Source organism: Natator depressus, chromosome 28 (genome assembly GCF_965152275.1).
Source record: "Natator depressus isolate rNatDep1 chromosome 28, rNatDep2.hap1, whole genome shotgun sequence".
NCBI classification, from domain to species: Eukaryota; Metazoa; Chordata; order Testudines; family Cheloniidae; genus Natator; species Natator depressus.
The window spans coordinates 1,461,475-1,489,242 of record NC_134261.1 but is presented as its reverse complement, the minus strand read 5'-3'; the positions used below and the strand labels follow the sequence as shown (position 1 = coordinate 1,489,242).

General features: G+C 55.0%; 1 protein-coding gene across 1 annotated transcript; it reads right to left on the bottom strand.

Annotated features, from left to right (window-relative positions):
- Window positions 1-227: 227 nt before the first annotated feature.
- FXR2 (FMR1 autosomal homolog 2) lies at window positions 228-27,768 on the bottom strand. The gene is made up of 17 exons (XM_074941156.1): window positions 27,696-27,768; window positions 11,186-11,238; window positions 7,824-7,917; window positions 7,661-7,732; window positions 5,843-5,991; window positions 5,280-5,373; window positions 4,827-4,943; window positions 4,380-4,550; window positions 4,211-4,289; window positions 3,578-3,687; window positions 3,405-3,491; window positions 2,552-2,765; window positions 2,151-2,330; window positions 1,559-1,759; window positions 1,310-1,405; window positions 871-977; window positions 228-758 (listed from the first exon to the last, which is right to left on the bottom strand). The coding sequence occupies exons 1-17, from the start codon at window positions 27,744-27,746 to the stop codon at window positions 678-680; spliced, it is 1,956 nt and encodes a 651-aa protein (XP_074797257.1). The 5' UTR covers window positions 27,747-27,768; the 3' UTR covers window positions 228-677.

The window sequence follows — 27,768 nt, the reverse complement described above, 5'->3', positions numbered from 1 at the left end:
GGGGGGCGGCTCTACCGTCTCCCCCCCGCCCCCGTCTGCCACAGCGTACGGGGAAAAAAAGAAAATACCTGCTGTTTTTGTATTGCCTGGAAACAAAAATTCACCCCGCGCTCCGCACCCGTGGTACCTTCCGGTTTGTTTTTTTTTTGGGGGGGGGGGGGGGAGATAAACGGCACAGCCTCGGGCACCGCCCCCCCCCCCCGCCAAAATCGTTGCCCGAGCGACTTAGGTGGGGGGGGCAGGGGGAGGAACCGAACGAAAAAGGAAGGGAAGCGACGCGCGCTCAGAAGGCACAAAAAAATCCCCGCTCCGGTTTCGACCCGCGGCCGGTTTCCCTTTCCTGGCTCGAAGGGAGTCGTCAAAAACGGACACACAATTAAGAGAGAATTAATTTTTACTGTCGAGGCCCCTTGCCCGGCGGAGGGGGTGGGGGGGGCCGCGCCCTTGCCCCCCGCCCCCGGCAAGAAAATACGGTTTCCTGTCTCTTGATTGGTTGGAGCCGAACAAGCTTGGCTATCTTTGGCAAGCTTCCGACAAGCACGAGAGGCGTTATTGATCGTTGAATAAATGGTTCGTTAGCGAGAGCTCGGTGGGTGTGTGTTTAACGATGACGCAAGCAGGGCGGACGGGGGTCGGTGGGGGAGGAAGCGGCAGGCGCGGCTCTCCCGGCCCGGCACTTACGACAGCCCGTTCACCATGGCGGCCGACTCCTCGCCGTTCTCCGACGGCCCGTTGGCCACCTTGCCGGCTGGCTCTGCCTGCAGGGGGAGGGAGGAGGTCTCAGGAGGGGCTTGGAATAAGCCCCGCCCTCAGCCAGACAGGCTCCGCCCACTGCCAGCTCCGCCCCCCCCCAGCCAGCTCCGCCCCTACCTTTTGTCTCGGTGTGTCGTCTTCGGTGGATTTTTCCCGGGGCTCCTTCTGCGGGGCCCGCTGGCGGCTCTGGGAGTCGGCCCGGGAGATGTAATCAGCCACGGTCACTGGGGAGGAGGGAGCGGGCGCTGGGTTTCGGACGGCTGCCGGGCCCCCCTCCCCCCCACGCGAGAACGCCAACGGGGGGCGGGGCCGGGTCCCGGGAGTCCGGCGAGCCCGGCACGGGGTTACGCTGCCCGCCGGGCTAAACCGGAGCAGCCTCAGGGCTGCGCTAACACGTGCGTTGATTCCCAGGAGGCTGGGAGTTCTGGCCACACCCCCGATCCGGCCCGCAAATGGGGCCCCGCTGGCAGCGCCCGGCGCAGGAAGGGTTCCCAGCGCTGCTCCCACCCCCCAGTGGCATTCAGACCCTCGCGAGCCCCCCGCCGTACCCCCGTACCTGGCTGTCGGTCCCGGCTGATGGAGCCGTCCATGCGGTTACCGCGGTTACGGCGGCGGCGGCTCCGGTTGCGTCTCTGAGGCTTCGATTCGTCCTCTGGGAAAGCAGGGAGCAGAGACGGGGATGAACCCAGGCGTCCTGGGCTCCCCGCGCCGGGGAGAGAACCCAGGCGTCCTGGGCTCCCCACGCCGCGCCCCCCCCCGCGCCGGGGAGAGAACCCAGGCGTCCTGGCTCCCCGCCCCCGCTCACCCACGCCGTTCTCGTTGACGGACATGCCGTCGGACTCGGCCGCGCCGTCCATCACGGTGGCGTCGTCGTCGGTGCGGCGTCGGCGGGAGCGGCGTCGGCGGCTGCTGACGGGCTGCGACTCGCTGGCATCGGTGTCGGCCGTCTGGTCGGTCTCCGTGTTGTCCAGCAGGCTGTAGGGGTTGCTGTCCGGGTCCTTGAGCACTGCGGGGGGCGGGGGGAGGAGAGAGAGGACTTCAGCACCGAGCGGGCACAGAGAACCCAGGAGTCCGGGATCCCAGCCCCACCCCCCTTCATTCTGAATCAAGTTGCTGGAACATGGCATCTGTTTATATGCCACTGAGATGCAGCCACCTCTGGGGCGGGGTGCAGCAGCTGGTTATACAGGGACCCCTCGCCCGGCCCTGAGATGCAGCCACCTCTGGGGCGAGGCGCAGCAGCTGGTTATACAGGGACCCCTCGCCCGGCCCTGAGATGCAGCCACCTCTGGGTCGAGGCGCAGCAGCTGGTTATATAGGGACCCCTCGCCCGGCCCTGAGATGCAGCCACCTCTGGGGCGAGGCGCAGCCGCTCTTTAACAGCAACAGCCGGTCACCTGAACTGATGGAGGAGCTGTTGTACTTGCTGCCTCCCCCCGCTCGGGGTGCCGGGTTGGGACCCCGCCCTCGCCCCACTCCCGGGCGCCTCCGGCTGTCCTCGGGGCGTGGGTCTCGCTCGCCGTCGTCTCTCTTCTCTGACTCGGTCTCCGAGGCGTTGGACAGGTCGGAGTTCGTACCTGGCAGGACAGAGCGGGGGGGGGGGGGGGGGCGTGAGCTGCTGTTGTTGGGGACAGTCCGCACTGGCGGGGGGATCCCCAAAGCTGTAGGAGGGGCAGGACACACAAGCGCTGTACAGTCTTGCTGAAATGCAGCCACCTCTGGGGTGTGGCCCATCCAGCAACCCGCCCCCGCCGCAAAGAAGGGGCGATTTTGGCCAAGGCGCCGTGGGGCAGGTTACCGTAGCCGGAGTTGGGCCCCCGGCGCCCGCGGCCTCGCCCGCCGTAGCTGCCCCCGTACGTCCGCGTGCCGTGGAGGGAGGAGGAGGTGCTGTCGTCCGTGGCGTAGCCGCCCCGCTCCTTGTCGGCCCGGCTGGAGAGGGGGCGGAAGCCCATGCCGATCTGCCGCAGCTGCTCGTCGATCTGCAGCCGCTCCAGGCGCAGCTGCTCCACCTCCTGGGGAGGGGGCGGGAAGGGGAACCGATTAGCTGTAGTGCCCATGCAGGGCTGGCGGGGGGAACCAGTTAGTGACTGCACTGCAAGGGGGAACCAATTAGCAATGCACCCACACAAGGCAGAGGAACCAATTAAGGGCTGCACCAGTACAGGACTGGAACAGCAAGCCGGGAAACCAATGACTGACTGCACTGCAAGGGGGGGAACCAATTAGCAATTGCACCCGTGCAGGGCAGGAACCAATTAAGGGCTGCACCTGTGTCTGACAGCGCCCCAGAGCAGGGATACCAAGCAGCACCACCACCCATGCAGCCTCAGGGCAGCTTGTTGGGGGCCGGAGGCGGCGGGTTTCCAAAGTGCAGCCTCGGAACAGGAAGGGGGAACAAAAGCCAGTCGCGCACACACAGCCCTGAGGGGAAGGGGGGACCAATAAGCAAACACACCCGCTTGGGTGCAGAAACCTGGGGGCTGGCACAGGAAGCCAGGGACCGGATTAACGGTCACACATGCACGACACCCACATCGACCCCGCTCGCAACACACGCCCCAATACGGGGGTCCCTGGCTGATTCTCAGGCGGGTGCCCTCCCGGCGGAGCGACCCGGTTCCTCGGCCCGTTCTCGGCAGCGCCGGATTTACCTGCAGGTAAGCGAGGTGATATTCCAGGAGCGCCTGCGCGTTGCTGATATTCTCCCGCGTCCCGACGAAGATGAAGGGGACCATTCCCTAGACGAGAGGAGACCCGATCACAGCACGGCCGTCCCCCCCACGCCGCCGCCGGCCACCCCCCACTCCGATCCGCCCCCGCTTACCTCCTCTCGGGGGTTTTTCTTGTCGTTGTCCCCTTCCACCCGCACCCGCACAACCCCCGACTTGTCCACGATCTCTTGGATCACTTTGCCGTTCTTCCCGATCACTTTGCCTGCCGGGGCGAGCGGAGAGGTGAGCCCCACAGAGCAACAGGGTCCCCCACTTTGACCTGAGCTAACCACCTCCCAGGGTGACACACACCCACAAGAGCCCCCCACTCCCCGGCGGAAGGGATTTTCCCAGACCCCCGACTTCCGAGCGACCTGTTTAACGACAGACCCAGAGAACGTCATTTTTAGCATGTACACAACTCCCCCCGGGTGCTCCGCCCACCGGTGTGACGCCGGGTTTTCGTTCAAGCCTTTACAGGACGTTGTGTTGGTGACCGCAGGGGGGGCCCCCGGACTCCAACGGACATCGGGTGCCCTCCGCTGGTTGGGGCACACGTGGTCACTCTCACTCGGAGCCCACTTCCCTCTGACGTGCCCGCTCCAGTGCGGTGCCGAGGTGGGGCCGTGGTTACGTGTCCGGGTCCCCATCACGAGGAAAGTCACCCCTGATCTCCGGGGGATGCCCCAGAAACGCCGGGCCCCCGGAGGGTCACGACAGAGCACGGTCCCACTCGTGACACCTACCGACCAGGTTTCTCGGGACTTGAACCGAGTCTTCAGAGAACTCCAGGTAGCTCCGGGCCTGCTTGCACGCCTCGGGAGTCTGTGGGGAGGAGACAACGGTCAAGTCAGTGTCCTGGAGCTGGGGGGAGAACCCAGGAGTCCTGGCTCCCAGCCCCCGCCCAGCCCTCACCTCCCCGTAGATGCGGAAGGTGCAGGTCTCCTCGTCCAGCTCGATGGCGGTGACGCCTGGCACCTTCCTGGCCTGCTGGATGTTGGCGCCGTGGGTGCCGATGGCCAGCCCCATCAGGTCTTCGCGGACGGTGAACTCCTCCTGGAACGCCGAGGCCAGCTGCTTACTCGTCTGGGGAGAGAAAGAGCGCTGGGACGCAGAGCGGGGAGTCAACGGAGCAGCCGGGGGGAGCGCCGACCCCTGGCTCCGGTGTCCCGTGACTCCCCCCAGCCCCATGGCGACAGGTCAGGTGGCCGGCCGGGCAATCCAACCCAGTGTCAACGGGGAAGCCCTAGGCGGGCCCTGTACAGCCACCTATTCCCCTCCCCCAGCGCCCGCCCGGGTGGGGAGAAAGCCAGAGGCCCGCTGGCCTGTGGCGCCCACCCCCCGGCCGCCCGGGTTCCTCACCTCTAGGTGCTTGTTGGCTTCCTCGTTCCGTGACATCAGCATGAGCTTGGTGCGGATGCTACGCAGGTGCATGTCGCCCAGCAGCGACGCCCGCTTTACCGTGGATTCGTTCGTCGACTGGGAAGGGGGGCGGAAGACGGGCAGGGTCAGAGATCGGGCAGGTTGCCCCCCGGCCCCCTCCAGAACTACCGGGACAGCAGGAATCTCGGGTGGCTAGCCAGCCCTGATTACAGGAGCCGCAGTGACCGGGCGAGACCTGCCCAGATGGTCGCAGCAGGACCGAGGAGAACCCCTCCCCCCAACCAGGGGTCCCTGGCGCGGGCAAGACAAGCCATCCGGGCAGCTGGAAAGAGGATCCTCCAAACCAGCCCGGAGCAGCGGGTTCACCCCGCTGCGGCCGATCTCAGACGAGCCCCACCCCCTCACCCCGCTATCCCCCGATGCCTCGCTCACCAGGATGAAGAGCTCGCTGCTGGCGACGCTCAGGAAGATGCAGTTTGCCCCCACCGCCTTCTTGAATTCTTTATGCACGTTTTCGTTGGAGCACCTGAGCGGAGAGGGGACGGGTGAGCGGACCGGGGACCGGGGGCAGCGGGACACCCCCCAAAATGATCTGTCCAGTCTGTGGCAAAGCCGGGAATAGAACCCAGACCGTCAGGGTCTAGAACTGGATTAGGGGACTGGTTGGAAGAAAGTAGCGGGCGCCCTGGATTGCCAGACGGGAGACCTGCTGCGTCAGGGGGCAGATCGGTAGGGGGTGTGGAACGTGCCTCCTCCCAGGGCCCAGTATAGCTTATTCCCGGGCATAACTGCAGTAGAATAATGCCGATCTATTTCCCCACCCAGACAAGCTCCAAGTTAGAGGGGCCTCTGGGCTGCTCTACCTCACGCTAGAGACTGGGCAGACCACAGCCCCGGTCGCCGGCTCCTTCCCCGTGGAGGAAAAGCCAAGCTAGCAGCTTTTCTGTTGTCCAAGGCCGCGTAGCTCCCCGCCCCAGGATCCCCGTCTCACTCACGCTTCCTTGAGGTCTTCTGGCACAGCGATGGTGTATTTGAAGAAGCTAGACTTGGTGGCCACTTTGTTGGGGTTGACGGGCCGGAGCCGCTCCAGCGTGACGATTTCGTTGTAGGTGGCGTCGCACGCTGCGTATTCGATGACGTAAAACTGAGGAGGGAGAGATCGGGTGAGAGCCAGGAATTTGGGGTGGGGAGGAGAGAGCTGACCGCATGTCCCGAGATGGGCCATGCCATTCCAATGCAGCCGGGGGGGGGGGGGGGGGACACCCATGCTCAGCGCTTCGTTTTCAGATGGAATTAGCCTGTGGACCTCACTGCCACTGGCTAGGATGGAGGCCAAGCACTTAGCAAGAGTCACGGAGGGACTGGATAAGAATTAGACCAGTGACCACTAAGGGATTAAAAAACCCCACACGATTCAGATCCATCGGAATTAGAGGTCAGGAAGGGGGCCGTTTTTAGGCTCCAGTCACCCCTGCTGGGTTCTGACTCCTGCTCGGGCATCAGAGTAGGTTACGAAGATCTAGTTGGTTGCACCAAGGATTGTGGGTCTCCTAGAGCAGGGGTTCTCAACTGGGGGTACACGTACCCCTGGGGGTACGCAGAGGTTTTCCAGGGGTTACGTCAACTCATCTAGAGATTTGCCTAGTTTTACAACAGGCATTAGCCAAGTCAGCACAAACTAAACTTGCATACAGACCGGACTTGTTTATACTGCTTTTATAGACTATGCTGGGGTGGGCAAACTTTTTGGCCCGAGGGCCACATCTGGGAATAGAAATTGTATGGCAGGCCATGAATGCTCACAAAATTGGGACTGGAGTGCAAGAGGGGGTGAGGGCTCTGGTTGGGGGTGCAGGAGGGTGCTCCGGGCTGGGACCGAGGGGTTCAGAGGGCAAGAGGGGGATCAGGGCTGGGGCAGGGGGTTGTGGTGCAGACTCTGGCTGGGGGTGCAGGCTCTGGGGTGGGGCTGGGATCGAGGGGTTTGGGGTGTAGGAGCGTGCTCCGGACTGGGATCAAGGGGTTTGGAGGGTGGGAGGGGGATCAGGGCTGGGGCAGGGGGGTGAGGGCTCCGGTTGGGTGTACAGGCTCTGGGGTGGGGCTGGGGATGAGAGGTTTGGGGTGCAGGAGGGTGCTCCAGGCTGGGACCAAGGGGTTTGGAAGGCAGGAGGGGAATCAGGGCTGGGTTAGGGGGTTGGGGCACAGGGAGAGGCTCAGGGGTGCAGGCTCCAGGAGGCGCTTACCTCAAGTGGCTCCCAGAAGTAGCAGCCATGTCCCCACTGCGGCTCCTATGTGGAGTCGCGGCCAGGCAGCTCTGCACGCTGCCCCATCCGCAGATGCCGCCCCTGCAAATCCCATTGGCCACAGTTCCCGGACAGTGGGAGCTGCGGGGGCGGCGCTTGGGCCAGGGGCAGCGGCAGCATCCAGAGCAGAACCCCCTGGCTGCCCCTACGCGTAGGAGCTGGAGCGGGGACCAGTGTCACTGCTTCTGGGAGCTGTGTGGAGCGGCCCCTGATCCTGCTCCCCAGCTGGAGCGCCAGAGGGCTGGCTTAAAATGGCGGGTGGGCCAGATCCGGTCCGCTGGCCGTAGTTTGCCCACCCCTGCCCTAGAGGGACGTGGGAGCCTTCACGGATCTTCAGGCTGGAGGGCACCGCTGTGCTCATCTAATCTCTACTTCCTGCATAAGCCAGGCCTGCCCCTTCTGGTTGAACCAGATCTGATCTTCATTAGAACCTCGCCCCTGACACCAATTCCCACAGGCCAGGATAGATGCCAGTGATCGGGGACTGGGAGGGGGGAATCCTCAGAAACTTACATCTCCTTTCATCATCCGGACCCTCGCCAGCCACCAGCCGCACGGCTCGTGCTCATTGGCTCGGGAATAAACCTAGAGAGACGGGTATAGGTCAGCGGGGAAACCAGTGAGGATAGCGGGCTCATGGTGGCACCCCTCCCCACCCAAAAAGCACCCCTCCTACCTCCACTTCGTCCCCTTCTGTAATCTCTTTATTGTAGTCCGCGGGCGGGGGGAGCCGTACGTCGCCGAAGGGGATCTGCCGCTCCGGCTGCCAGCTGTTAGGAGACATAAGATCGAGATTGGATTCGCCTGTAGGTGGCACCGCAGGTTGGGAATAGGATGGGACACACAGCAAGATGGGTGTGTGTTCCTGATCACGGTGAAGAGACAGCACGAGGCCCCGGGGCACCCACACAGCCGGAGACAGTCCCTGCCTTGGAGAGTTTACCATCTATGAAGACAAAGAAAGGATTGTTCCCCCTTCTGGAAAGCGGGGAGAAGACCCCAGAGTCTATGGCCATGATGGAAACGAACTCATCTCCCCGGGTGCCAGTCCTGTGCTTTATAACTGGCCTTTCCACCCTCATCCCGGCAATTCTGGGATTGCTGTCTACATAAATCTTAAGCTCTTTTCGATCTGTGTTTGTACAGCAGGTCCCAGTCTGTGAATCTGAGACACTTCCACAGTATGACAACCGCCACGCGAACACCGGGTGGGGATAAACTTTCCCTTCCACTAAACCCAGCTTAACTTTCCGCTGCTTCGGTTCTCCGCTTAAGGAGGGATTTTCGCCTCACTGTTTGTTTTAATGATTAATTTATGCCCAGGGCTTTTTGTGACTCAGTCAGCGTCTTTCGGATGGAGAGGAAGCAGACACTTTGAACACCACCATGTATCTTAGGCACAAGACATTTCAGCTTCTCGCTAGTCTGACCCTGTGTCCTCAGGGCTGGTGCCGTCTACCCTCATTTGTAACCCCCCGGCTAGGAACTGTTCCCACCTGGGGTTCCAGCATCTACACTGTCCCAGTGTCATCCCAAAACGCAGCCGCTTTGTCCGTGGTGCAGCTTGACTGTCCGCCAAACTTGATGGCCCGCAGGACAAAAAGTCGGCGTGCGGGATATTTTTGGTGGACTCCCAGCCCGAGGTTGCATCTGCACTTCCAAGCAATAGGGCTTGAACCCCAGGACCCGGCTTGACTCAGGTTGGGGCCCCCGGTCAGAGCGATGCGTGTGTGTATTTGGGATTGGGAAACCAGAGGCCTGCAGACGTGAACAGCTGTTGCGAGGCGGGGAAGCTACAGCTGTCTCGGCAGGGAAATTTCACCTGCTCAGCAACGCTGCTAGAAACCCCATATGGGGGCACCGCAGCCAAGCGAGGTATTTGAGGAATGGAGTGACCTCTACGTTCAGTGGATCTACGCGGCTCATTCCCCCCCGGCCCCCAGCTTAGACAGAATCGCAGCCAAGAAGCAGAGGGAGCCAGCATGCAGCTCTAGGAACCTGCGACAGTGCCGTAATCTCATCATCTAGGTGTGAGCAGGTTACTTACACTGGGATTTGCATGGTTAATTACACCACCATGGTTAATTACAGCACCGAGCCTAACTACGGACAGCCGAGCTATCGCGGAGTGCGTCTCCTGAAGCACCGGCCGCCGCTCTAGCTGGCAGTCCTCCAGCATTACTAATTTTCCCTGGTTGATCCGAAATAGAGCCCCAGAGCGAACACGATGCCCCGAAATCAGCTAGGCAAGCGCAGAAACTGAAGGGAAACCCTGCACCTGCCCAATCCAGGGCAGCTAGGTTCAATCCAACCGGCAGCGCTTCGAAGCTTTAAAAGGTGGAAAGGTCGCTTGCCTGGGATCAGCTGTTGAAAGAGAGAAATCCACCGCTCAGAAGCAGCGGCGGGACCGGAGCCTTTTACTTGTACATCGGCTGAGAGGCGCAGCCGGGGCCTGGAACTGCGTTTAAAGCCGTTTGTTTGTGGCGTAAGTTGATGTAAACCCCATTTAGCCTGCTACCGGTTCAGAAACATTTCAGGTCCCTGGCTAAAGAACCACACGCCAGACAAACTAGACAGAAACGGAACAAGCGGACTGTTTAAACTCCAACCGCCTCTGCACAGTTTGGGGTGGAGAACATTCGTTGCTTCCTGCCCTACCCCGTGGCTGTTAAATGCCACCGTCCACCCCAGAAGTGGCCGCATCTCAGTGCTGGGCGAGGGGTCCCTGTCTGAACAGATGGCACATCCCAGAGGTGGCTGGTTCTCCGGTTTGGCCTGTCTGCCGTGCCATCTGTATTCTCAGCTACCTACCAAGCTGCGTTTAAGGGCTCTGATATGCCCGCACGAGGAGGGCAGGGTTTTAAAAATCGGGCCTTCTGCCTTTTCTTTCCCACCGGGCACCGAGAGGTTTGCAAACAAGCACGCTCCTACAGACGCTGCTTCCGCCCACTCGCTGCCGCCGGGGAGACAAACGCCAAACTACCGTCACTGAAGGAACCCGGCCGGTTGGAAGGAGAAACATTTAACAGGGCGGCCACAGGCAGTGGCTCGGTACCCGTACAGACGGCGCCGAGCCCAACGCGGCCCTGAGATCTCCGCCCTAGCATCGATCCACATAATCCTGCCATGGGGGAGAGTGACAGCTGCCAATCTAGAGGCATTCCTGGGGGCGGGCGGCTGGCTTATTCGGAGTGAGTCAGTTTCATTCGCATGCCACAAAGAACAGCAGGAACTAAATTTGGAAAAGCGGCAGCCTGCTAGTTATGCTGGGCCTCAAGGCCCGTGTCAGATACCTTGAGTGCAGCAGCTTTATTTAGGGCTCTGAAGCAGGGACTGTGGCATTCCAGCATTTCTACCCTGATATCTCTCTGCATCGGCTCCAGCAGGGTCGCGTGAGGCGCCCATCGGCCCTACAGCCGCACGCCAACAACCCTCCTGCCACGGAACGACGTAGGCTTGAAATTTACAATCCGTCCGCTTGCACCACGGCCTTGGAACCGAAAGCAACAGCTTGCCCCATAAGCAGCGCACCGAAGTCAAGTGCACACCGGTCCTGCTAACGATCTTAATAGATGATTTGATACCTCCAGCCTGCCGTTTAGGGGAAGTGGCAGCAGGGTCTGGTGGGTTACAGCGGGTGGGCTAGGAGTCAGACACCCCGGACCATAGCCCCAACTCTGGAAGGCGCATGGGGGTCTAATGGGTAGCCACAGGAAGGGACTGGGGAGGCCAGGACGCCTGGGTTCTATCCCTGGGTCCGCCACCGACTCAGCTGTGGGGCCTAACCATTTTAAGAAGTTAGCAGCCACTGAAAGCAGCTGACAAAGGCCATGATTTTTTCAGAGGAGATGCAGAGTTAGGTAGGATTGGGAGCTGCGGACATAATGGCCTCTGTTTGAAAACGTCCACCTGAGGGGTGTCTCAGATTTCACCCCTACGGGAGCAATTAGGCCAGACTCGCCCAGCCGCCCAAGCTCGGAACAAGGACAAACAGAGGCTAGGCCAAGGACCACACAGGGGTGTCCGGCGGATACTTACTTGTTCTCGAAGGATATCGTGACCGAGTCTTCGTGCACATCTTTCACGAAACCCTGCGGAGGGAGAACAAAAGAAAGCGTGAGAGATCCTGAGGACAGTAGATTCTGTCTGACAGCAAACCCGGATATTAACATCAGGTTAACGACTTCGTTATGCTGGGAACTAATCCCGCCCCGTTGACTTTTGTTCAATATCTTCATAAATGATCTGGAGGATGGTGTGGATTGCACTCTCAGCAAATTTGCGGATGATACTAAACTGGGAGGAGTGGTAGATACGTTGGAGGGCAGAGATAGGATACAGAGGGACCTAGACAAATTGGAGGATTGGGCCAAAAGAAATCTGATGAGGTTCAACAAGGACAAGTGCAGAGTCCTGCACTTAGGACAGAAGAATCCCATGCACCGCTACAGGCTAGGACCGAATGGCTCGGCAGCAGTTCTGCAGAAAAGGACCTAGGGGTGACAGTGGACGAGAAGCTGGATATGAGTCAGCAGTGTGCCCTTGTTGCCAAGAAGGCCAATGGCATTTTGGGATGTATAAGTAGGGGCATAGCGAGCAGATCGAGGGACGTGATCGTTCCCCTCTATTCGACATCGGTGAGGCCTCATCTGGAGTACTGTGTCCAGTTTTGGGCCCCACACTACAAGAACGATGTGGATAAATTGGAGAGAGTCCAGCGAAGGGCAACAAAAATGATTAGGGGTCTGGAACACATGACTTATGAGGAGAGGCTGAGGGAACTGGGATTGTTTAGTCTGCAGAAGAGAAGAATGAGGGGGGATTTGATAGCTGCTTTCAACTACCTGAGAGGTGGTTCCAGAGAGGATGGTTCTAGACTATTCTCAGTGGTAGAAGATGACAGGACAAGGAGTAATGGTCTCAAGTTGCAGTGGGGGAGGTTTAGGTTGGATATTAGGAAAAACTTTTTCACTAGGAGGGTGGTGAAACACTGGAATGCGTTACCTAAGGAGGTGGTAGAATCTCCTTCCTTAGAAGTTTTTAAGGTCAGGCTTGACAAAGCCCTGGCTGGGATGATTTAATTGGGGATTGGTCCTGCTTTGAGCAGGGGGTTGGACTAGATGACCTCCTGAGGTCCCTTCCAACCCTGATATTCTATGATTCTATGACTTTGATGCTAATGGGATTCGGATATTGGCAATGAGAAGGCTTTCTCGGAAGAAAGGGACCCAGCTGCGGGCAGGTTTGCGAGGCTGCAGCCCCAGAAAGTACCAAGGTCCAGCCCTGCAAACCTGCCTGCGCACAGGGACTACACTGGAGGGAAAGGTCTGCGAGCCGGGTGGGGAGGCTGTGAGCAGGGCAGTGGCAGGGATTGGTGGATAATTGCAACTTTCTCCTGGCAACCAAGGGGTTGCTAATAAGCAGAATCTGCTGTATCTTCAGCCAGCCACACACCACCCACGTGCAGAATTAAGATCGCAGCACTACAACCGTGTGTCCAGAGCCCTGGTTCCTGGAGTCAAGTGATTTTAGCAGCATCTAGGATTTTATTTTTTAAAAAAATTACATTTCTAGCTCTCACGGTTGTGAAGAAACACCCGAAAATGTGACCTGAGTGTAACAGACACAGCTAGCTCTGAGAAGGGTGAACTGCCCCATGGATAACTGACTCAGCAAGGCTGCCTGAGTCTGCAGAGAGCCTGAACCAATCCCTCTCAGCAAGGGGAACTGTCCAATGTATTTCAATGGGGTATCAATTCCAAACCCTGCAGCACTGGGCCCCCACAACCACAGCCAACCCCATTCCAGCAGAGGGCTCTGTGTGGTGTTGAGGGGGGAGGCGCAGCAGACCTGCTGCTCCATCCATGCAGACACACTCCAGCTGCTGGGGTCCCCCAGATCTCTAGGAGGAATATGGGGGACCTATGCTGCTAACCCTTTCACCCCCTTGGACAAACCATGTGTCTTGTGCCTCGGTTTCCCCATATATAAAACGGGTATGACAACCCTGACATCCCTTGTAAAGAGCTTTGAGGTCTAATAAGGAAAAGCGCCATCTAAGAGCTAGATGGTATCAATCCAGCACTCCACTTATAACCATCCCCCTCCCCCCAAACAGTGTTTAGGGTTTTAGATTACCATACTCTTCCCCTCTCCCCGCTTGACGCATCTTCACAGGGCGCCCTGCTTTTCAGGAAGTGCTGGGCAAGATTTGGTGGATGCGCTGGACTTCCTGCAGAATCAGGCCTCCCCCGCCCCCAAATCTCCTAGTCTCTTGAAAGTTTCGGCTGGAATCCCTAGGATGTGTTGTCAGGGTTGGGCTTGAAACCGGGGTCTGCCACTGACACTGTACGTGCCTTCAGTTCCTCATTTAAGAGCTTTTTGTCTGTTTCAATCGTTAGCTCTTCTGGGGCAGGGACTGTCTTTCATGGCAGCTGTGGAGTGCCCAGCCTAGATGGGGGCAGCCCGCCCAGATCTCAGCCAGGAGGCCCGCCCAGCCCAATAGGGGGCAGCCCCCTCAGATCTCAGCCAGGAGGCCCACCCAGCACCTGGCGCTACTCCTGATATGGGCTGGAGACCTGTACAAAACCCAGCACCACCAAGGGGCCCTGAGCCCTATTGTACAAACAGACGAAGTTGTCATCTGACAACGAAGAGCAAAATCACAATTCTGAGGGTCCCGATTCTCAGTCCTTTTCTACCCACTAGCCACACAGCTGCCCCTAACACAGGAGACAAGTGGGGCACGGCCTGGAGCACCACATGGGGCCCAACGCATATACTGCTCCCAAGTCCTGGGCTATTTGATCGTAGTCCCGGCCATCAGCATCAACCAGGAGACTCTGTGAGGAGCGGTGGGGGTGGGGGGCAGGCGATCCTGTTCCGCATTTGGAGTCCGAGGCCAGGGACAGGAATGCCTCGCCAACCGGTGACGGGACGAACAGGTGCTGTCCCTACACCACTGCCGGTCCCAGCCAACAGCTGCCTGTTTGTCGCTAGTACGCGGTGAAGCCCCAAGACCCGTCTGCTGCAGAAGCAGGGACGCGCTCAGTTTAAAATAAGGCCCCTTTTGAGCAGCCAGGAGGAAACGGACCGTGGGGCAAGGCCAGTTCCCCACTGGATTGGTTCAGATCCAAGACCATAGACTACTGTGTCCCTACAACGCCTCGCACTTGGGGGTCTCTACGTGCTACCAGAATAAACAGCTCTTCCTTGTCTCCAGTAAAACCCTCTGGGGGAAAGAAAAAATCATACAATCGATCCAGTCCAACACAGGGCTGCCTTTTTGGATCAGGATGTCCCTCCTGGCCTTAAAACCTCTAAGTTCTTGGCCTCGCTAATTTCATGTGGCAGTGAGTTCCACAAGCTAATCACACGCTGTGTGAAAAAAAAAGAAATTCCTTTGCTCACTTTTGCATTTGCCACCGTTCCGTTTGGTGTCCCCTGGCCATGGTTTTGAGAGACAGGGAAGAGAGAAACTCCCACTCTACCTTCTCTTTCCCAGTCATTACTTTACAGACTTGTGTTCTCTTAAATCCCTTTTCTCAGGTAACAATCCCACAACAAACTGATTGCCATTTTCAGGGGTGGGAAGGAATCTTCCCCCAGGTTAGGTTGACAGGGACCCTGGGGGGCTTTCACCTTCCTCTTCAGCTTGGGGGGCAGGTTGCTTGCTAGGATCATCTGGGTACATCTCACCTAATTAATTCCCTGCCTTGGGCACTGGTGTCACCTCCGTCAGCTCCTGTTCTCTGCCTGTGGCACACAACAGGGTAACCTCCTGAGGGCTGTAACGCTTTAGTCTAATACAGGTCATCGGCGCAATACGGGGTGACGGCGGGGTTCGGTGGCCAGCGATTGACAGGAACGGCTAATGAGCCATTCCGGCTTTCATCTCTCTTCACATGAGAGGTTACCCAGGTTATTAATCATTTTCATGGCCCTTCTCTGAACCCCCTCTAACTCCGCCACCTCCTTTTTAAGGTCATCTCCAGATAAGGCACCACCGTTGATTTCCAGAAAGGCATTACAATATATTCTGTGTTCCGTAGGACGGGGCCCTCATCCCAGTTGGGCCACTAAACACTGCCAACAAATTTTTTATATTTTTTATAGGGACTACAAAATCCAGAGCCAATTCCCTTTTCCTGCTGTTTTAACACCTTCTGGACACACTGATACCAGGAATGCCTCATTTGCACTGGTGAACAGGGGCTTAGAGAGACGCTCCCCCATACTCACCACCACCTCAGCCAGAAACTAATTCTGCAAACGGGCTCATGATTAAGGCTCTGGATTGAGACTCCGATCTGACTCAGATTCCCAGCTCTGACTCTGGGAAAGCCACTTAACTGTCTGTGCCTCGGTTTCCCCACCCACAAAATGAAGATCATATTTCCCTCCCTTCCAGAGGATAAAGCTATCTCTTCCCAGGAGGTGCTCAGTATTATGGGATGGGAGTGATAATATATAAACAGAAACAAATGACAGCACCAAAGTTAAGTTCAGAGCGTTTAAAGCCAGAAAAGACCATTCGATCACCCAGCATGACATTATATCGGAAGCAGTTCAGTTTCACGCAGTCATCCTGAGTCCAGTAACTTGTGCCAGGCTAAAACATATCTTTAGCCCAAACAGTCTTGATTGGAAGCCATCAAGACACGGAGAATTCCTCAGGAGATCAGAGGTTTTTACATATAGGAAAGGGAGGCACAGAGAAATGAAGCCACGGCCCAAGGTTAGAAGGAGCGAGATTGGAATCTCAGCCCCATAGCTCGCTTTCCTCTCGTTGTTTCTGAATACAGAGCCCCACACGTGACAGGTTTCACGCCAGGTGCTTTTCTGACTCAATGGTCTTTAAGGGGGATTCACCACTGGGAACGGTAAAACATGATCTGCGAGACAGAAGTTTCGAGACTCATGCAGAAGATGCCAACTGTCGAAAACAAAAGCAGCTCAACGCTCCTCTAAGTGCTGGAAAACAACCGGTGAACCAACCAACACAGGAACTCCTGCACTAATTCTGAACAGGGCATCAGACAATCCTGACTTCAGAGTTCAAACATCAAAGATCAGGGAAGTGGGACTTGAGCAAGAACAATTATTTCCCTGGACAAGTTACTACAGAGGCCGATATTACCCTAGGTACCTCTAAGATATCTGTATTAGAGATGGGATCTTTCCAGGTGAAAGCTATTTGCTATCAAGATGTCAACACTCGCTTCCAATCAGCCCACAATGCCAGCTTCCAAACCACCTGTAAATTTCAAAGGCACACCTTCGTGCTTTCTCCCATGCTGCCCCTCATGCTTGGGAGGAGCTCTCCGTACACCCCCGCAAAAAAAACCTAACGTAACCTCCTTCACACCCCTCCTTAAACTCAATATTGTTTCCTTGTACTCCCTTGTCTGACTGGATCCATCTGTTGTCTCATCATACAGACTGTAAACCAGGGGTAGGCAAACTATGGCCCGTGGGCTGGATCCGGCCCGCCAGCCATTTTAAGCCGGGCCTCGAGCTCCTGCTGGGGATTGGGGTCTGGGGCTTGCCCCGCTCCGGCGCTCCAGCTGGGGAGCAGGGTTGGGAGCCGCTCCATGTGGCTCCCAGAAGCAGCGGCTTGGTCCCCCCTCCTGCTCCTACGTGTTGGGGCAGCCAGAGGCCTCTGCTCTGCATGCTGCCCCACAGCTCCCATTGGCTGGGAACTGCGGCCAATGGGAGCTGCAGGGGCGGCGCCTGCAGACAGGGCAGCGCAGGGCTGCAGCTCCACGTTGGAGCCGGAGGGGAGACATGGCAGCGCTTACCTCAAGTGGCTCCCGGAAGCAGCGGCCCGGAGCCTCCACCCCTGAGCCGATCCCCCTCCGAATCCCTCGGTCCCAGCCCAGAGCAACCCCCTACACCCCAAACTCCCCAGCCCCCCCCCCCAGAGCCCGCACTCCCAACCAGAGCCTTCACCCCCTCCTGCATCTCAACCTCAATTTTGTGAGCATTCATGGCCCACCATACAACTTCTGTTCTCTGCTGTGTACAATTTGGGGCAGGGACTCTGTTCTGAGAGAGCTGTAGAGGAGATATCCCTTGATTTCAGGAAGGCTTTTTGACACCGTCTCACATGGCATCCTCAAAAGCAAACTAGGGCAGCGTGGTCTAAACGAAGGTGCACAACCGACTGAAAGACTGTACTCAAAGAGCAGTTATCAATGGTTCGCTGCCAAACTTGGGAAGAGGGGGCATCTAGCGCTGAGTCACTTACGATCCGATACTTTCATGAATGTCTTGGATAACGGAGTGGAGAGGGTGCTTATAAAATTTGCGGACGACACTAAGTTGGCAGGGGGTTCGCTTTGCAAATCTTGATCTAACCAGAGGAACTGATCACCCCCTGCTCCCTCCCCCGTCCCCCACACTAGCACCACCACACATTTACCCCCCCAATCCACAGATGGTAATTAAATCCTCTAGGAGTAACAGTTCTATATTTGTCTCAAGCAGGTCCCCTTTAAATGCAGTTGTGCCTGAGGGTATATATGTAGCTAGTGTCATTCCCAAGTTAGTCAACTGACTGGCAAACGGCGTCTCATTTATCATTCATTCAGCGTGAAGCAAATCAGCTCCCTTCTCATACCAAAGTGGCACATTTTATCTCCACTTTCCACTCGGAGCCCACACACACACACTCCTTCTGAACACACTGCTGGGGTCTAAAATAAACAGCGTGTCTCGGCCTTTTGCATGCAGCGACCCTATGCCAAGACAGGAGAGAGTTTCGGGATCGTCCATGAAAGTTTCAGGAGCTTCCCATCTCATCTAGCTATGGAGAACTGGAACACTGTCATGCTAGCCTCCAACATCCTTCTCACGGTGACCAAAACCCCCAGTTTGAGAGCCCATTAAATAAACTAAGCTAAGGTTTCAAGCCACTGGCTCTATTAACCAGACAAGTTTCAAACCCTGCAAGATCAGGGTCACTCAGTGAGACCAAGAGTGGAACACTGCATCCAATTCTTGCGTCCACCTTTTTAAAATAAAGGTTGAACCCTGGAGATGGTGCAGCAAAGAACCACACAAATTATCCCAAACCCGGAAAATAAGCAAGAGACTTAAGAAGACTAGAGAAGATCAAACAGGTGATTTGATCATGGTGTTTAGTATCTGATATTTTCTCCATGTGGGTACTTAGGCTAAAGGGCTTTGTAACCTAGCACGGAAAGGCAGAACAAGAACCAACGGCCGGAAACTAAGGCCAAACAAAGTCAAGTTAAAAATAAGGCACAAACTCTTAACAGTGAGGGCGATTAACCCTGGAACAAAGTCCCAGGCAGTGGATTCTCCGCCTCCTGAGGCCTTCATATCAAGAACGGATGGCTGTCTTTCGGGAAGAGATGCTTTAATCCACCACAAATTATTGGCCTCAATACAGGAGTCCCCAGATGAAATACAGGAAGTCAGACTCTCTCTAGTGGTCCCTTCTAGCCACAAAGATCTGTTGTGCTGCTCACAATCTAGGACTGTGAGGAGACATCAGGGGAAATTATCGACCAAAGGGAAGGAGGGCAAACTAGCACTTTGTGCTTCAAGCCCGATAGTCACCACCCCTCTAGTCATGGTCAGCATTTGATCAATCCCCTCTGGTCTTAATCTTTCTCTTAGTCTGTCCTCCTATGCAACATACACCTGAGAATTTCAGCCAGTGATTCCTACATCGATCCCAACACATCTGTGATTGGACTAAGAACATCTCTTTTAGAAAGATATTCCATCTCGTAAGAACGGCCATACTGGGGTCAGACCAATGGTCCATCTAGCCCACTAACCTGTCTTCTGGCAGGGAACAGTGCCAGATGTTTCAGAGGGAGTGAACAGAACTGGGGCATTTTTGAGTGATCCATCCCTTGTTATCCGGTCCCAGCTTCTGGCAACTGGACATTTTAGGAGCATGGTGTTGCATCCCTGACCATCTTGGCTAACAGTCCTTGATGGACCTATCCTCCATGAACTTATCTAGTTCTTTTTTGAACCCAGTTATACGTCAATTTAAAAATTCCAAGAGATGGACAAATCCACCACAAAAACAGAAACGTAGTGCTGGAAGGGACCTCAACAAGTCATCAAGTCCAGTGTCTTTCAACCTTTTTGATACCGGCTTGCTGCCTTCCTAAACTGGGGTCAGCGAGATCTCAGGGACCAGCGATGGTCCACAGACCGGTCACTGAGAAACACTGCACCGAGGCAGGATTAAGTATACCCACCTCCGGCCCATGTATGCCATGCCCCTTGTGAAGCTGCTCTAATGGGTAATGACCCTGATGGGCTAAAAACCTGCCCCCTGTTCCCAGTCTAGCTTCAGCTTCCAGCCATCAGATCTTGTTCCACTTTAGTCTGTTGGATTGAAGAGCCTTCTGCGCTCAGAGATCTTCCAGTCATCTCAGGCACCATACAGAAGGAGGGATTTTCATAGTTTAACAGAAAGAAAAGGAGGACTTGTGGCACCTTAGAGACTAACCAATTTATTTGAGCATGAGCTTTCGTGAGCTACAGCTCACTTAACAGAGTTGAAGGCCAGGCAGGGGCGTTAAACCCAAGCTCAGGCTGTATGATCTAACGCAGGCCACGGAAACCCACCCGCATACCCCTACCTTGAGCCCAATTTTGCTTAACCAAAGCATTTCAGTCCTCAGGAGACTAAACTGCGCACCACAGTGAGAGAACAGGAGAGGCCAAAGGGCCACCGGTGCCCATGGCCCCTGCTATGGCAGCAAAACGATTGGGTGATATATATACCCAGTTGACCCCAGAGGGCGAACCCCCCCACCCACCCAAAAAAAAGTCCCTGCCAATCTGATCGGACCCTAAATGTGGAAATCAGTGTGACCCTGAGCAAAGGAGCAAAACACACCAGCCAAGCCACTAGAAAGGACTTTCTGTACCACCTCTGAGCACTGGTCCACCCCATCCAGCGTCCTGTCTCTAGTTGTGGCCAATCTCTGATGCTTCAGAGGAAGGCCAAAAAAACCCAACCCTGAATATGTCTAGCCAATTGTGCTATGGGGAAAACAATTCCTTCCTGACCCCGGAGGCAACATGCTGAAAACCTGAAGCATGACACTTGATTACAGCCTTCTTACTGCAGAGCTGCAAGCGTTATGAGCATGCCGAAGCAACGCGGGCAAACCTGTACCTAGCAGGGACGACGACAAGGTGGTAGCTTTGCGTATCTAAATGGCAAGAGGCCCTAAGAGTGATCCAGTTTGTATTTGGTGCAGTGGAGCAGGGGGAAGTGCACCGAGAGATCACAAACGGAATATGAGTCAACAGCATGACGCGGTTGAAAGAAAAGGTTATCATCATTCTGGGGGGGTCTTAATGGGAGTGTCGCTCATAAGACACGGGAGATAGCTATCCCACTCTACTTGGCACTGGGGGGGCCGCAGCAGCAGTGCTGTGTCCAATTGTACGTGCCCACACTTTAGGAAACGTGTGGATAAACCGGAGAGAGTCCAGAGGAGAGCACCCAAAATGATCAAGGATTTAGAAAATTTGACCTATGCTCAGGTTAAAAAAACCAGGCATGTTTAAGTCTTGAGAAAAGACGACTGGGGAGGGTGGGGGGTGTGAATACCTGATAAAAGTCTTCAAATATGTTCTACAAAGGATGGAGACCAATTGTTCTCCATGTCCCCTGAAGGCAGGACAAGAAGCAACGGGCTTAATCTGCAGCAAGGGAGGGTTAGGGTAGATACAAGGAAAACTAACTCTAAGAGCAGTTAAATATCAAATGAGGCTAATCAAACAAGACCATCTAATGCTTTTCATCACTAGATGTCAAAGGGCTTTACAGAGGAGGCATCCAAATCATTGCCCCCAATTTACAGATGGGGAAACCGAGGCATGGAGCAGTGAAACGACTTAACCAAGGTCACCCAGCAGGCCCGTGGCCAAGCCAGGAATAGGATTCGGATCTCTCGATGCCCAGTCTGAGGCTCTATCTAAAAGGCCACCAAGCTTCCCCGAGGGGGCCGGATTTTGGTGGAATAAGCGAGTGCTGACAGGTTGCTATTACTTAAACCAAAAGGGGACTTGGGCAGTGAAGTATAGGAGGGGGAAATAACCTCTGAAATCTTCTTAACTCTCACTCGCAAAACTCCGGAGAACCTTCACTTTAAACGCGAACGAAAGTCGGATGGGAATCAGAGACCTTCTACTTGTGAAAGGCAGAAGGAAGGCAGAAGCAGCAAGGCTAACAAAAGCAGGCAAGTCAGCTGAAAAAAGCCTTCCTTCCCCCTTTCTAAGCAGAGGATTAGCCCATGAAGAATTTTTTACACCTTTGATCTGCAGACCTGCTGATGCCAGACACCAGTTTGTGTTCGACTGTTCTCCCGTGGGGCAAGACAGGTCTAAAATTAGCCCTGTGGCAAAGTGGAGACAATACCACACACCCCTTTGGCCCAGATCAGGTTGCTACAGTCCTGCAACATCCCATAGCTCTCGCTTTTTCCAAACGTGTGGTACTATTTACAGATATTCAATTCTCGTCTTTGCTTCGCTGTTTCATAAGGACGGCACCGATCCTCAAATTCCTACAGCCAGGGACCCGCTCAAAGTGTTGCCAGATGTCACTAAGAAAAAGTTACTTTCTTACTGAGATCACGGAGAACACGTGATGGTGCTTAACATAATCCCAGTTTCAGAGAGGCAACTTTGCCCCTTAAAAGCACCTAAGTTAATAAAAATCAAGAGCAGGTGCAGATTCTTGTAGCAACTCATGGCTGATGAGGAAGTACTAGAAGGAGATAAAACAGGCAAGTCTGCTCTGAAAAAAACCCCAACACAATTGATTCTTAGCTCCCAGGGACAAAATATGATCAAAGATTAAAAACAGCTGGGTCGATGATGTTTTGAAATTTATGGAGGGTTCGATGAGAAATCTACCTTTTTTAAGACAGTGTAAGAAAGCTAAAGACAGTCTAAGAAAGCACCTAAAAGTTACTCCTTTTGCACAATACACACCTAAAAGCAAAGAACACATTGCGAATTATAGTGGTTTCCAACCATTTTTCATTTGTCGACCCCTAAACGATTTCAAATGGAGGCGCGGAACCCCCTGGATATCTTAGTCTGCAGACCCCCGGGGATATTATTTGGATATTATTACAGCAGCATTTAGTAAGATCAGGGCTTTGCTGTGCTAGGAGCAGTACATACATGCAATGCAGGAAGAAACAGTCCTGCCCCAAAGACCACCTCATCTAAATTGGCAAGGCAAACAAAGGGTGGGAGAAAAGGATGCTCCTCTCAAAGGGACAAATGAAGCACAGAGATGGAATGACTTGCCTAGAGAGAAAGCTGGGTAGGTGACGTGAGAGAAGGTACGGGTTTCTACAACAGGACAATCCTCAAATTCTTCCAATATAGGAAAGAAACACATCACAAGAGCTAAAATTACTGACATCTTGTTCTAATTTAATGGAAAGCTTAGATCCAAATATCTGGGGCTGCAAGAAAACATGACAAACATTTGTTGAAACTAAAGCAAACTTCAACTCAAACTCTATTTAAAGCTTCGACACAGCAGCAAAATGCTAACCTAGGAGAGAATCTGTTAACAAAACAGATTAGGATCAACCATGAAATTGACCAACCTAGACAAGCCCCTCTCCAAGTTACTCAATTATGAAACCGTGACCTGCAGCATTATCCAGACTGGGGACATTCTGTCTTTTCCTTGCAACTGTTCAGACATGAAATCGACTGAGATTCGCAATCAAAGTGACATAGGGTTTGGGCCAAAATGATGGGTGATTTCAGGCGCTTCAATTCTTGATGTCCCCGATTTTCATATGACGGACAGTCATTCTTCTAAAAGAAATGTTGAAAAAAGTTGGAAAGGGTACAGAGAAGAGTTACAAAAATGATCAGAGGACTGGAAAATATGCCTTATATTGAGAAATTTAAAGACCTCAGTCTGTTCAACTTATCAAAAAGATCAAGAGATGACATGATTACAGTGGACAAGTACCTTCAAGGGGACAAAATACTGGCTACTAAAACACCCATTTAGAGGACTAATCTTATTCTATTCCTACCCTCACAAGGAGGCTAAATATATGAAAAGCTGTGAAGTGGTCAAGTGCTGTGGGAATAAGGGCCATAAACATGAAATACGTGAAATAGATTGTAAATTCATTGTGATGTTAACACAATCTAGGTCTGTCACTAGGGGCCAAAAATCAAAATGTTTTTCAAAATATTTTGCTTCAAGCTGCTAACCTCATACTACCTCAACTTTTTTTGTTAATGTTTTAATTTTGGAGCAAAAAAAGGAAAGGAAATATTGACGGGTGGAGTCAATTGCACCCGGTATTCTCCCAGCGTTACACTTTCTAAAGCATTCATTGCTTCAAAATCTGAATACAGGAAAGAGCAACAGTCCTAACAGGGTTCATAATCCAGTGCCCTATGACCTGTTCGAAAAGGGCTGCGGCTTTAGACAACCTTTCATTTCTAACCCTGTTGGACTTCCTGGTGGTCATCTTTTGGTAAATTTACTGTTTACTGAGATGGGTCAAAAAGGAGTAAACGCCGTTTCACTTCATGTCCAAGCTGAGGAGTTTGGGGCTATGAACCGAGGTCGGGCTTGTAGTTAAAACACTGGACTGGCGGACAGAGCACTGGAGACCTGGGTTCTATTCCTGGATCTGGGGCTGATGGTCTGGGTGAGCTTAGGCAAGTCACTTGCCCTATCTGGGCCTCAGTTTCCCAATCTTTAAAATAGGGATGATGATGACCCCTCTTCTGTAAAGCGCTTTGACCGATGAAAAGCCTGATATATTAAAACATTAATACTAGTCAGACTCAGCTCCCCATGTGTAAAACAGGGAAAATATCACTCCCCTATCCAGTCTATTGAGACTAAGCTCTTCAGGACAAAAACTGTCTTGATGTGTACGTACGGTGCCTAGCAAAATGGGGTCCCAATCTTGGTTTAATAACCCTGATTAAACCATATTATGACATGCCTGCAAACTCAGTGGAACGATATCAGACAAGGATAACCACCATGGCTTTGGGAAGAGCGACCGGACAGGTCATTACAGCCATAGCAGCACGAATGAGAGCATCAGGGGAACACACGACGGCCCTGGGACTCCGTGCCAGCTGTCACCATGACAGTCTCACGGCAAGAGACTGGCTCAGGAGCAAATGGGGAAAACTTTAGCCGTTGGAACCCACTGCCACATGATATTGCTGAACCCAAGAGTTACCGAAAAAAGGATTGGACATTTATAGAGACAACATGCACATCCATAAGAGCAACAGCAAAGATGCAGGGTTTGTAAGACAACCTCTACTGGCAGTTATCTGGGGGCAAGTTATTCTAAGGCGGCAGGGTTTCTTCCACCTGCCTCTAAAAGCAGCTGATACTAGTCACTATCAGAGACTGGAGATTGGGCTAGATATCAGCTATGCTAGGCATACACATAATAAGAGACAGGGCGTGCTCTGAACAGACAAGACAAAGGAAGAAATAGCCCCATTTTACAGATGCCCAGAGATTAAAGTGATACGCTAAAGGTCTTGCAGAAAGCGCGTGGCACAGGCAGGAACTGAAACTGGCTCTCCAGAGTCCCAGCTTTTGCCACAAGACCATCTTCACCAGCTAAATGATAAAGCACTTCAATGAGGAGACCAGATTTTCAGACGGCACGAGAGGTTCTCCTGCTCTGCCACGGAGGTGCCGTAAGTGCAAAATTGTAGGGTTAGGCCTGCCTGGCTAATTGAGCAATCTGACTCAACAACCCTAAGTGCTCTGTAACGAAAGTCGTATCATCGGCGTAATTAAACACACCACCGAGAAGAGATTGCAGGAGACAATACTGTCCACAAATACTACCTGGATCCATAGCCTGTTAGCAGGCAGCATGAATGCGGAACAGGAGAAGCCGGTCATAAACTTAAATAATTCCTGTGGTCCGCTAAGGCATGGGAAGCCAAAAGCATGTAAGAATTTACGTCATATGGGCGTTCAGTGCCACAGAGTATGTCGAAATCAATCCTCATGCTTTGCACCCTACAATCGGTGTATGTTTGCGAAGGGGCTCTGAACCTGGGTGCTGCTGCAAGAGAAAGGAATCAGGAAATCAGGGTTAGAGACCCGCTGCGCGACCACAGGCAAGTCAACAAATCTGAGCCTCAGTTTCCCCATCTGGGAGATGGGAATCACAATCCTTCCTGTCTTGTCGGTTTCAGTTGTGAGCAGGGACTCTCTTACTATGTTTGGTCGGGTGACTTTGGGTCCCCGTACAAGACACATCCACCTGCCTGTGGCACTCTGGCAGCCAGGAACTACTGGCCGCAATGAACAGCTGGTTGATTCAGACAGGGTTTCAGGCCTCTCACTTTCCCTGACACACAATAAAGGCCGGCTACAACCCGACTGCCCAGTGGTCGATTTTTAACCCTGCCACATTGTTGGAAGGGAGCTCTGACCCCTGTGATGTCTGGGCTTAGGAGGCAGGGCTGGGCTTTTGAGACACATCTGAGAAGGAGCAAAGAGGCGTTGTCTTGGGGAAAATGAAATGATCTGGGAAGGAATTGTCAGTGGTTCTAGAAGGGAGGCGGCATGGAAAAGGGGAAGGGAAAGTGGAGAGGGAAGAGAAGAGCCAGTGCAAAAGCAAAACTTCTAGGGGTGCAGAGGGAAATGAGGAAAGAATGGGGGGGGGGTTATGGGGAGCTCATGTGGAGCTTAGAGATAAGGGGGAGGTAGGTAGGCACAGTGCACCACAGGCTAAATTGGGATTCCCCACCCCCACAGTGACACTGCATTCTCAGACCCCCACTGGTGCCCTTTTCCAGGTTTTGATCGCCCCACTCACAGTCAGGGCCCCCCAAAAAGATTGGGGAAGCAGGGTCGCTATCCTAAGAACGCCTACCCAGCTCAGTGACCCTCCACCCCTATATTAGGGGGCCTCCAATCCCCAGTGACCCGGCAACAGACCGCAGGAGATCCTTAGGAGAGGAAATCCTCATTGCTAATGAAGGGGGGCTTCCATCCCCCCTCGCACAGGTCCCGACAGATTTCTGCAGAGTCCCAGATTCTTCAGTCACGCCCAAGGGGCCACCAAACACCCCAGCCTGTCCCCCCCAAATCCTCATGTCCTCCCGTGAGCTCGCACATTACCCCCTTCCCCCCACATCTTACCCCAAGCCCCTTGGCCCCCCGTTAGCGCTCTCTAGTTCACCCCCTGCCTCAAAACCTTCCTGGTTCCCTCACTTCCTCCTAAATAACCCCCAAACCTCCCCCACCACATAGCCCCGCTCCCCAGTTACTTCCCCATAATCCCCATCATACCCCAAGTGACCTCCCCTCCCCTCCATAGCACCATGTTCCCACAGACCCCCCCATAAGCCTCCCACATCATACCCCCATCATAAACCCACAGCCACGTAACCTCCCCTCCCTCATCCCATTATATGCTACCCTCCACACCCTACTGTTACTTCCTCTACCCCCACCGGACCCCCCTCTGCCTCACCCCCACTATTGCCACCCTCTGACCCGCCCTCAGGCCATCATCCACCTTCCCCCACCCCGTCATACCCCCTCCCCACACACCCCACTATTACCTCCCCTAACCCCCGTCCCCCTCATCACCTCCAGACCCCCTCCCTCTCATCCACCTTCCCCCATGCATCTGTATGACCTCCCTGCTCCCCCCTCACCCACCCAATCATCTCTCCTCCCCTCGGCCCCCTCCGCGGGACGTGCCCGCTCCCCCCATCATACCTCTCCCTCCAACCGCCTCCCCCACTCAACACGCCCCCCCCCTCGGTGGGACCTCCCCACTCCTCTCTCCCCACCCTCACATCCTGTCCCCCTTCCCCGATCATGCCTCTGCCCCTCCCCTCCCCTCCCCCCACAGTACCTCCACTGCCCCCCACATCATACCCCACCCCCACTCCCCACCCTGGGACCTCCCTGCTGCTGTCCCCCCACCCTCACACCCCCCCAGCCCCCTCCTCTAGCCCCCCAGTGGGACCTCCACTGCCCCCCCATCATACCCCTGCCCCCCAAACCCTCCCGCACTCTAAACCCCCCCCACTAGGGACCTCCCCCCTCCCCGCACCCTCACATCCTGTCCCCCCTCCCCATCACGCCTCTCCCCCCCACCCCCTCCATATCCCCACGTGGGACCTCCACTGCCCCCCCATCATACCCCCCCTCCACCACTGGGGGGGCCTCCCCACTCCAATGAGACCTCCCCTCCCCCACCCCGTCATACTCCTGCCCCAAACCCCTCCCCCACGCTATACCCCCCCCACCAGGGGACCTCCCCTATCACGCTTCTGCCCCTCCTCAGTGGGACCTCCACTGCCCCCCCACATCACACCCCTCCCCCCCACTCTACACCCCCCCCTCCACCGGGGGGACCTCCCCACTCCTCTCCCCCCACCCCCATCACGCTTCTCCCCCTCCTCTGCCCCCCCCCGCCGCCACGGGACCTTCCCTGCTCCCCTCCCCCCCCCGCCCGCGTGCCGGCCCCGCCCCCCTCACCTTGTAGAAGGCCCCGTTGGAGCCCCGCACCTCCACGGGCAGCCCCTCCATGGGCCCGGGCCGCCGCCGCCGC

What these genes read in the sequence shown, in the direction of transcription:
- FXR2 (XM_074941156.1), bottom strand. Translation starts at nt 27,746, where the DNA reads ATGGAGGGGCTGCCCGTGGAGGTGCGGGGCTCCAACGGGGCCTTCTAC. An exon ending in CAGAAGGGGACGAAGTGGAG is followed by an intron (nt 7,733 to 7,823) that starts GTAGGAGGGGTG and finishes CCGTCTCTCTAG; the next exon opens with GTTTATTCCCGAGCCAATGA. An exon ending in GGGGCCCAACTCCGGCTACG is followed by an intron (nt 2,331 to 2,551) that starts GTAACCTGCCCC and finishes CTGTCCTGCCAG; the next exon opens with GTACGAACTCCGACCTGTCC.